The 10,425-nt window shown below is 45.4% G+C and overlaps 1 protein-coding gene across 1 annotated transcript; it reads right to left on the reverse strand.

Annotated features, from left to right (window-relative positions):
* Nucleotides 1-4,101: 4,101 nt before the first annotated feature.
* LOC102867295 (cytochrome P450 1A2-like) lies at nucleotides 4,102-8,982 on the reverse strand. The gene is made up of 6 exons (XM_006888386.1): nucleotides 8,152-8,982; nucleotides 7,463-7,583; nucleotides 6,926-7,015; nucleotides 6,540-6,663; nucleotides 5,590-5,676; nucleotides 4,102-4,402 (listed from the first exon to the last, which is right to left on the reverse strand). The coding sequence occupies exons 1-6, from the start codon at nucleotides 8,980-8,982 to the stop codon at nucleotides 4,102-4,104; spliced, it is 1,554 nt and encodes a 517-aa protein (XP_006888448.1).
* Nucleotides 8,983-10,425: the final 1,443 nt, after the last annotated feature.

Below are 10,425 nucleotides of genomic sequence, written 5' to 3' on the forward strand. Positions count from 1 at the left end.
TTAGGCTATCAAATTCTATTAGTCTTTGTATTTACTACTTAGAACTAAGTGGTGGGAATTAAAGTCCAGCAGCTGAACAGAGGGTTCAATCAAGAGGGATATTTAGAAAGAAATACAGATGTCAGCACTTGCAAACTCACTTCCAGGACTAAAGTACTTAGAGAATTGGTCACAATTTAAACTATCTGCTTTCTTTATTTTTAGTTTGAAGTGTTAGTGGCTGTATTGTCACAGAACATATTACACTAATACAATGATAAGAGCATCAGGAAAGCAGGATTCACTCTGTAGAGACCCATTCTACTTCTCACATGATTAATGAGTCTATTCCAGAAAGCAGAGGATTATAACAGACAAATAAGAGCAGCCATTATTTTTTTCTATGCCATTTTAAATTCTTTTCTGGAACTTTCCTGGCAATTCCACTACCATTTCCCCCCATTTCTTTCATTTGTATGGGCATCCTGGAGTCACATTTATAGCCCTCTAAGAATGAAGCTATGGTCTCAGAGAGAACCTGGTGTTGGAAGTGTATTAGGGAACAGAAGTGGCCAGTTTTGATTATGTGATGGGAGTAGTGGCAGGAGTTCCAAATGTCAACATCCTCAAGTTCATGTCTGTCTCAATTTTTCACTGAGGAGGAGTCTTGCTTACGTATAGGACATAAATGTAACAAATTGTGCTCTCATCCTGTAGAGAACAAAGCTAACCTGAGGCTCTTACTAAAAACCAAAGCAATTGCCATTGAGTTGATTCCAACCAGATTTCCAAAATTATAAATCGTTATGGGGAGAGATTGCTGATCTTTCTTTCTCAGAATAGCTGGTAGATTCGAACCACTGACCTTTAGTTAGCAGTGCAACATGTACTAGTCTTGCAGAATCTAGGGTTTTTAGAGACCAACAATTCTACTCATCTTTCTCCACTTTGTGGATGGAGACACTGGGACCCCCACACTAGTGAAGGGCTAGTATCACATGGTAGGTCAGAATCAAGGGGAGAGCCTTGAGACTCGTGACTGCCAGCCTTGAACTGCTCTAGAAGCTCTTTCCATAGAGCTTCCAGGAAAGGGAAAGCCTTCTCGGGTGGAGACTGTCAATTTTGCCAAAAAGGAAGTGAGCACTGGGAGTGCTCCACCCTGAGGCTCTGTGGGGAAGGCAGAAGGCCTGGAGCTTTTTCTGGTAACCCAAAGCACTTCTAGGGAGCCTGTCCTCTCTTAGCCATGGGTAAGCAAATCAGGACCTCATAAGAAATCATATGTTTTACCTTTTGAAGAAGCACCTGGAAATAATTACTCCAAAAAGATAATGAATCACTAAAATCTCAACACATGACCCCTGAGACCAGAATTAGATGGCGCCTGGCAGCCACTATTGAATGCTTGGGAAGTGAATGCATTAGAAGGTCCTGGAGAGTGGAAGACAATAGTGGAATAAAACTCAAAACTTAAAAAAAACACACCCAAACTAGGTTTACTGGTCATATAGAGGCTGCTGGAACCCCTGATGATGTTTACTTACCTTTCAAGTCTGAAACTGGACTCATCCCTATTGATTAATTTCCAGCTGAAAAATAGACAAGTCTATAAGGTGTCCAACAATGTTGTTGTTGTTGTTGTTGTTGTTATGTGCCCTTGAGTCAAGTATGGCTCATAGTGACCCTGTGAATAAAAGATATGAACCCAGTCCTGTCCTGCGTCATCCTCACACTTCCTGACACACAGGAGCCCATTGCAGCAGTCACTGTGTCAATCCACCTGGTTAAGGGTCTTCTTCTCTTTTGCCAGCCCTCCACCCTTCCCAGCATCATGTCCCTCTCCAAGGAATAGCACCTCAAAGTATATGAGGTGAAGCTTCATCATTCTTGCTTTGAAAGGGCACTCTAGCTGCACCCTCTCCAAGACATATCTGTTCTCTTGGCCATCATGGGATGTTCAGTGCTCTTCTCCAACACCACAGCTCAAAGGCATCATTCTTTCTCTGTCATTGCTATTCATTGTCCAGGTCTCAGATTCATAGCTAGTAATTGGAAAGACTGAATCAGATGCACCTTAGTCCTCAAACTGACATCACTACTCCTCACTAATTTGGAAAGGTCCCTACTTTCAGTTTTTCCCAGTGCCATGCATCTCCTTATTTCCTGACTGCTTGTACCAAGGATATTAATTGTGGATCCAAGCAAGATGAAGCTGTTGACAATTTCAATCTCCTCTCCACCCATCATGACACTGCCTATTGGTCAGTGGTAAGAATCTTTGTTTTCTTGATATTGAGATGCAATCCATACTGAAGGCTACATACCTTGATTTTCTGCAACATGTACTTCAAATCCTCCTCACTTTCAGCAAGCAAGGTTGTGTCATCTGCATAATGCAGATTATTGATGAGTCTCCCTCCAATCCTAATGCCACACTCGTCTTCATCAAGTCCAGCTTCTCAGATAATTTGTTCAGCATATAGATGGAACAAGTATGGAAATAGAATACAACTCTGATGCACTCCCTTCCCGATTCCCAACCATGCGGTGCTCCCCTGCTCCGTTCACACAACAACCTCCTGATCCAGGTATAGGTTCCTAATGAACATAATCATGTGCTCTAGGATCCCCATTAGGGAAGTGCTAATTGCCTAGAACAATCAACCATTTGAGATTAAAAGGACAGCATTTGCTCAAGGACAAAGTTCATAAAGCAAGGAAAGACTAGGAATGAAGACTAAAGTAGGATTTTCCAAAGAGGGGTCTCTAGGCCATTCATGTTGGAATCACTTGAAGAACCTACTTTCCAGAAAGCATAAGGAGCTATAGGGATGGATGATGTTACACTGTTGTTGTTGTTGTTAAGTGCCGTTGAGTCGCAGGCGACTCACAGTGACCCTATAAAGGAGAGTCCTCGATGCTTTGGTGTCTCTCATCCTCTCTCCAGGTTCATAGGGTTTCCAGAGGCAAGCTATTAAGGAAGTGGATGCCACTCCTCCTTCCAAGCTTGTTTTAATCGGGGAGCTCCACCCCACTCTCTGTCCACATTGGGTGACCAACCACCATTAATGCATTTGACACATCAGTGTCACAGTGTTCAGCCTCACAGCTAGGGGGGTTATAATCACTGACATGAAACTAAATGTACATGAATCATTGAATGAGAGTCTTATTTGCTCTACAAACCTTCACAGAAGCCACAATATTTTTAAAAATGGACATTCAGTTTGTTTGGCCCATAAGGTTGGATCCCTTCCTCACTGCTTCCTTCTGGTGTTAAAATCCTTGGTTCATACAGAAAAAGAGAGAACAGACAGCAGTGAAAGAGATCCTGTCATGGTTCGAATCCACCAGATGCTCTGCTGGAGAAGGAGAGACAATCTCCTCCTGTACCAGTTGGATCCGATTTGATGGTATACACTCCCCCCCCCCCCGACAAGAGTACCTGCCAATGACTCTAAGGGAACAAACCTAGATTTAGTTGTAGGACTCAAGGAACTAAGGCTTATCGACACATACTATGACCTGGATATCCCTTAAAAACTATGTTAAGTGAAAGAAATCCATCCTCATGGCGTAAAGTCTGTTCTGACACATGGTGCCCCTCCATTGGTTTGTGAAACTTTAGGAAAGGAGACCACCTATCTTTTCCCCAAGGAGATGGCTAGTGGTTTCAAATCACTAATGTTTCGACTAGTAGTCCGACTTATAACATATCAGCGTTGCTTAAGTAAAAGAGCACACACAATCATTCATATTGTATAATTCCATTTATGTGAAGTAACTAGAGTAGAAAAACCTATAGAGGCAGAAAAAAAATTAAGTTATTGCCTAAGCCTGCGCTGGGGATAGAAGAAAGTAGGGAAAAAAATGGGGGGTGGCTATTAATGGGTACAGAAGTTATTTTGGGGTGATGAGCATGTTATACAATTAGTTGCGGTGATGTTTATACAACCTCGTGAATTTATTAAGAACCATTGAAAGTTATACTTAAACTAGAAGAGGAATTGTGTATGTGAATTCTAGTTCAATAAAGTGATTATATATTAAGAAAAGAAAGAAACAAGGCCTGAGGCCCGTGGGTTCCTGCCCACCTGCTACCCCAGCCTCGGCACAATGGGGCGTTCAGCCCTTGATGGAGAATCGCAGACGTGCCTGGACATGCTGGCAGCGGGCATGCTTCATGGTTAGCCCATACATGGGAGTGAGGTCCACCTTTATGCCTGGGGGCACGCTGAACTCCAGCCGCTGCAGCAGGATGGCTAAGAAGAGGAAGATTTCCCACTTGGCCAGGACCTCGCCGATGCACCTGCGCTTGCCCATTCCGAAGAGCATCACTTTCTCGCTCAGAGTCTTATTGATGGTGTTGCTCTTGGCAGTGAGAAATCGCTCTGGCCGGAATTCAGATGGATCCCCCCAGAGCTTCCTGCAAGAGGGACACAGGAGAGGGAGTCTTAGAGCTGGACAGGCCCTGGGAAGAAAGGCCTGGAGGAGCTTTCTGGACAAAGAGGTAAGGGATGAAGTCTTCCAGTGATTGATAAATCAAGGGAGAGTAGTGAAAGATTAGAGGAAAAGGGACCAAACTGTACTTTGATGTTTATTTTGTTAACAAAGTTCTCTCTAAAATGATTAGTTTTGGTTTTTTTTTTAATTACTAAAATGCCATTTTAACATTTAGCTTTCTAAGTTTGTGCTGTGCTTTCAATCCTTTCACAATGATTTTCTGCTCCTCAATAAAGAAAGCACGCTGGATCCTGTCACAGACACACTTAGCACATATGGAACCACTGTAGGCTCTGCTGGTATGTTTTTGGTTTTTTGTTTTGTTTTGTACAACCTCATGAGAACTTTAAGTCTCACAGCACGAATGCCTCGAAATAGGCCTGGCCACACGCCATATGCAGATTTTGATGCTCCCCAACCTTCCTAGTACACGGTAAACAATTCTACTCCCAGGGATTCAGGACAATCTAGTTTTGTTAGAGGCTGCATTGTAGGTACCCTACGACAGTAGAACACTCCAACACAGAGTATCTGGAAGAGGAAGAAGTCCCTTGAGGGGAGAAAAATAAAAGCCAATCAGAGCTTCTTAGTGTTAACTTGCTATTTGAAAGAAATAATGCTTTATTTGAAAAAAAAAAATTAAGAAAAACGTGTATCTTTACCCTATTCAACCTATGATGTAACTGGCTGTATATACCAGTTATTATTTATTGTCTTAAGGCAATTATTAATAGCATCTCCTTTCACTTTCAAAAATGTCCCGGTTTTGGATAGTAAATTTTATGATCCTACTACCTATAGACTCAACTGGGATTTCCAAAGGGAAGTCCCTGGGCCATTCATGTCAGAATCACCTGAGGTACGCACTTCACACCTACTAAAGAAGAGTCTTGGAGGGGACAGGGTCCCATCTCCTGTACATTTTTGTTGCTTTTATGCACATTAAATTTTGAGAAACACATGTCTAAAATTTTTGTTACTACACCAGGCTTGATTGCATTGGAGGCATCAATCCTTCCTTCATTAGAGAATTAGTTCTTTAGGAGAACAGATAGCTTTGCTGACTACTGACCTTGCTGCGTAGTGTTCAGTGGGGGGATGTGTACTCACTCATCATGGTTGACCTGCCACTGGTTTACAAAGATACAACACTCTTTGGGGATGTAGAAGCCATTCAGAGTTGTGTCCTTTGTTGTGCTGAGGAGAGAGAGAGAGTTCTTTCAGGCTCAGGGACTAGAAAGATGGGACATATTCCTACTTCCATCCCACCACAAAAGTCTTGTTAGCTACATTTCTATGTCTTGTGCTAGAAGGACAGGGAAGAAGTGAAATTGAAACCTCCCTTGGTTCTTGTTCACCTACATGAACAAGTGTTTCCTAAACTTGAATATTGATGCTTAGCTTTGGAACCATTCTCTGGAGCCAAGAAACAGGAGCTCCTAAACAGGCGAGAAATCATGCTTATTATTCTAGAGCTAACAAGAACAAATACAGGGAGAAGTGAATGCTCACTGACTTTCTTATTGTGAAAATCCCATGTTGTAATCAAAGACAAATGACTGTAAATTCAGTAGAAAGTTAGAAAATGAAGTCATGCCGGCTGGGTGAGTTAAGCAAAGCTCAGAGAAAAGGGAAGTGTTAGTTAGGATTGAACTTGTATAAAAGGTAGGATTCTGGTAGCTAGAGAACAGGATAAAAAGTTGTAGAAGATTCAATGCAGAAGATTCAACATAAGCAAAATTGGAGGCTGGCTGGTATATGCTTGCAAGGGCTGGAGAAGCCTATGGGATGATGTAAATGGTACTTGAAGGGAAGGAATATGAGTGTAGCTGAATATAAACTGAGGTTTCAATTGTGGCTATTTCCTGAGAGTCTTAGAAGGGTTTTCAGTTTGGTAGTTTGAGCATTTTTAAATGGGAAAGGGACAGACCAGAACTAGAGATCTATGGTAACATGGTCAAGAAAGAGATTCTAGATCTGAGTTAACTCAGGGCTGAGAAGTTCAGAGGCATAGACATGGCAAAGATTTTAGAAGTGGAGTCAGAATGGGCAATTCTCACCTGTGGGGAATGGTGAAAGGAACAAAGGAGGAGTGTCGAAACATTTCCAGGAGGAAGGCTTCCATGTAAGGCAGCTGAGGTCTGTCAGAAAGCCGGGGCTTCCTCGCCCTGCCAATCACTGTGTCTGCAGAGGACAAAGAAGGTGTAAGGGGTGCTCCAACTGCTCCAGGCATTTATGTCCCTATTCTATCATATGCCACCCTCCACAGAACAATACCTGTTTACATGTCTAAGACCTTACTGACTCCCTAGCATCTTCTGGGCAAAGGCGGACCCCTGCACACACCCAGGGCTTGATACATCATAGGGACAGAGCAGTTTAGAGATTGAACAAATTATCAAGGGCCTCAAGATTTCTGGCCAGAAGGTTCAGGGACACAACATACCCAGTTCCTTCTGGATCTTCGTCTGTATCTCAGGTTTCGTCACAAGGTACATAAGGCTCCAGGAAATGGCTGTTGTAACTGTGTCAAACCCTGGGCAGTGTAGGGTGAGTGAAGGAAGGAAGGAAGGAAGGAAGGAACAAAGAACAGCATTTACCAAGCACCCACCTTGCAGAGGCATTATTTTTCTCTGGTCCCTGTCAATGAACTTCCTAAGAACAGAGGTCAGACTTCCTCAACACTGACCTGAGTCACTGGTTTCCCAATTAGCAGCTGGAATCACAGGGGTCTAGATTTCCAGACCAGAAAAAAAATGTTATTATTCACATGGGGAATCTGAGGCCCAGAGGAGAGGGTCTTCATCAAATTTCCACTGGGAGTTGGAGGCATAACTAGGACTCAAATTCTGACACTGGGTTAGGTCTTTTTGTCCATTCTTATCTGGGGATTGACAGGTGGGTAATTTAGATTTAGGGATTGGCAAAGCTGTAGCTAAAAGGGAGCCATGGATGAATAGAGAGGCAGGGGACTTTCTCCTACCAGCCCCAAAGATGTCGTTGACAAGGTTGACAATCTTCTCCTGAGGGATTAGGCCACCGTTGACCTTGGTGCCTTTCTCGATGTGCTTGAACAGGGCACCCGTGATGTCCTGGACACTGTTCTGAAGAGTCACAAGCTTTAGACTGGCACCTCTGGGACCAAAGACTGGGCTCTTCACTTTACCCACCCCACCTAGCATGTCCCTGGGAGCCTGGGTACTACCATACCCTCTAGCTTCCGGGCCATGGATGGGGACTCATGGTTGATGCCTACAGAAGCCTTGGGTAGGCCTTAAAGGCGCCATTGCAAACTCTCTTGAGCCCTCACCTCAATGACCCAAGGGATCTCATTTCAGAGAAGGAAGAGATTGATATAAACAAAGGAAAGCAAAGGGACACCTGTGTTGGGGATTAGCCTCTGCTGGGGATCAGGTTCCATAATAACAAAGGTCTTCTCACTCATAAGAATGAACCAGACCAGGCAGGGCTTTCCCAAGATCCCACTCACATGCTTTTTCTCTCTAGGGTTTTATAACAGCCCTGAGAAAGAGGACAGAGAGATGAGGAAATTGAGTCCAAAGGAATGGCATGGCTCCAGGCCATACAACTGGTCCAGTGGGCCCCAAATCATCATGAGTACCTTAGAACTGGGTCAAGGGGCTACTCTCAGACCCTGCACCCCAAGCTCACCTTGTCAAAGTCTTGGTAGTGTTCCTGGACTGTTTTCTGCAGGAAACGTAAGAACCTCTGGTTGAAGGACTTGAACCTCTGCAAGGCGGGGTTGGGCAGGTAACGAAGGAAGGGAAAGAAGTCCACGGGGTTTCCAGAGGAAGCAGTCTCCACAAACTCATGGCTGTTCTCCACAAGGCTGAGCAGTTCCTCACTGCTCTGGGGGAAATGCTGCCCAAAGCACATGGCACCGATAACATTTGCCACTGATGATACCACATGACTGTAGGGGTCAAAGCACCCAGCCGTAGCCATCAACTCCTGCAACTTGCTGAGAAGAGCTTCAGCTTCCTTGCTCACGTGCTCCTCCAGGTAGCAGGAGGATGAAGAGGCTGGATCTGAGGCTATGGAAAAGGTGTTGAGGGCATTCTGGGCCAGACGCCGGCGGGCAGCCCACACAGGGCCAGAGTCAGGGTTGAAGGTCATGCTCTGGCCATCAGTGACCAGGGTGAAGCTGTAGAGGTCAGGTCGGCCCTTGAAGTCATCGCCCTGCCGCACCAGGGCCTGCCGGATGGTGTCCAGGCCGCTCAGTACCACCACGGGCGTGCAGCCGATGCGCACCTGCAGCACATCCCCGTACTGCTGGCTCAGCCTGGTCAGTGCCAGGTGTGGGTTTTTCCCCAGGGTCAGCACATGCCCGATCAGGGGCAAGCCCCAGGGCCCTGGGGGACTCTTTAGGTCTTTGGGGACCTGTGATTTCCAGGCCCTGACCACCCAGAATACGAAGCAGAAGATGGAGGCAGCCAGAAGGAACTCAGTGGCAGAGAAAGGAATAGATTGGAATAATGCCATCTTGACCAACTACAGAGAAAGAAGGAGGGACCAGGATGACAGTGAATTCATTCATTCACTCACTCATTCAGTCACTTACTTAATAAACACTGACATGTGTTCTGAGCTTGGCTGTCAGCTGCATATCTTAAAGTTTAAGATACATTCAATATGGATCTTGCCCTGGAGAATTCATCCTCAGTGTCTTAAGACCAAGAAAGAGCCTCCAGAGTCCCAGCTAGTGTCTGCAACCCCAACCCTGGCCTTCTCTTCTCCCCTCTCCTCTGAGGTTGGGTGGGGCAAGTAACTCCTCTAAACAAAGGAGTTGAGGGTAACATCTCTGCCAGCCCCTGAACAGTCTCAGCACTGGACATTGTGCCAGAGTTCCTGTCAGTGCTGGCTCCCTATGTCCCTATGATCCCTCCCCTACTGATACCTTCCTCATATTCATGGATAAAGACCTCCCCACACTGAACAACACTTTGGGGGCCAAAGTCTCAAAGCTGATAGAAATATCCCATGATGTCCACTTCCCCTGGGGCTCTAGAAGTACCGAGATCTCTTGATGATGTGATTATGAATGCTGAGTCCTCATTCCCTCATAGTCTAAGAGGCTGAGGTTGGGCTTCATCTAGGGCCAGGGATCCCCTCCCCATCTCTCCATTCAGTCCAAGTAAGGGTCCTTAGAGATGCCTTAGTTTAAGATGCCCATTTAAAAAGAGAGAATTAGGGCCAGAGTTGGGTGGCAAGGCTTAGGACTCAGGCCTCCTCTACCTAGCCCAGGTCCTCTCCACCCTCTATTTCCACTGGCTCCTAGAATATGGCTGGGGATCCTAGACTGGGAGATGAGATTAAGAGAGATACCTGTGGAGGCAAATGCTTGAGATCAGCAGGGTTGAGGGGACTGGTCCAGAGTTATTGGATTTGGATAAGGGAACCTTTTATAAACACCACCCCTAGTCAGATTGGCCCAGCTGTCTTGATCACCTGATCTCAGAGGCACTGAACAAAGTTGGAAGGATCAACGTTTGGCTTTGGGCCATGATCCCTCAGCTCCACCTACTACTCAGGGCCCACAAACAATTCTTTGGGGCAAGATCAAAGAGGTATCCCTGAGTCCCAAAGTCTGTTGTAGGAGGACCTGCTTTCTGAGGGCAAGGACAGCATGCTGGGTACGTAAGTTACATGCTGGGCTGTCCTGTCTTCCTCCCCAGTACAACCTCAAGGAAGAATCTTTCCCAGATACTGTGTCCAAGCAGGTCAGGAGAAGGGGTGCACTGCTGCTCTCCAGAAAGATGCTCCCTGGCCTAGCTAACATCCTGCATGAGCCTGTGGGGGCTGGACTTGTTCCATCCACCTCCAAATTTCAGCCCAAACACTGACTCTGAGAACAATGGGTGATTAAGATTCTGCATTCTAAAAAAAGAGGTCCTCTTACATTTGGCCTGCTTTGCTGTGCAAAAG

Source organism: Elephantulus edwardii, unplaced genomic scaffold (assembly GCF_000299155.1).
Source record: "Elephantulus edwardii isolate Elephantulus edwardi_28Jun2011 unplaced genomic scaffold, EleEdw1.0 scaffold00066, whole genome shotgun sequence".
NCBI lineage: Eukaryota > Metazoa > Chordata > Mammalia > Macroscelidea > Macroscelididae > Elephantulus > Elephantulus edwardii.

Excerpts from the sequence above, each read along its gene's own strand:
- LOC102867295 (XM_006888386.1), bottom strand. The coding sequence starts at position 8,982 with ATGGCATTATTCCAATCTATTCCTTTCTCTGCCACTGAGTTCCTTCTG. Across the intron at positions 6,664-6,925 it reads GAAGATCCAGAAGGAACTGG|ACACAGTGATTGGCAGGGCG; the intron begins GTATGTTGTGTC and ends TGTCCTCTGCAG. Across the intron at positions 4,403-5,589 it reads TGGCAGGTCAACCATGATGA|GAAGCTCTGGGGGGATCCAT; the intron begins GTGAGTACACAT and ends TCCCTCTTGCAG.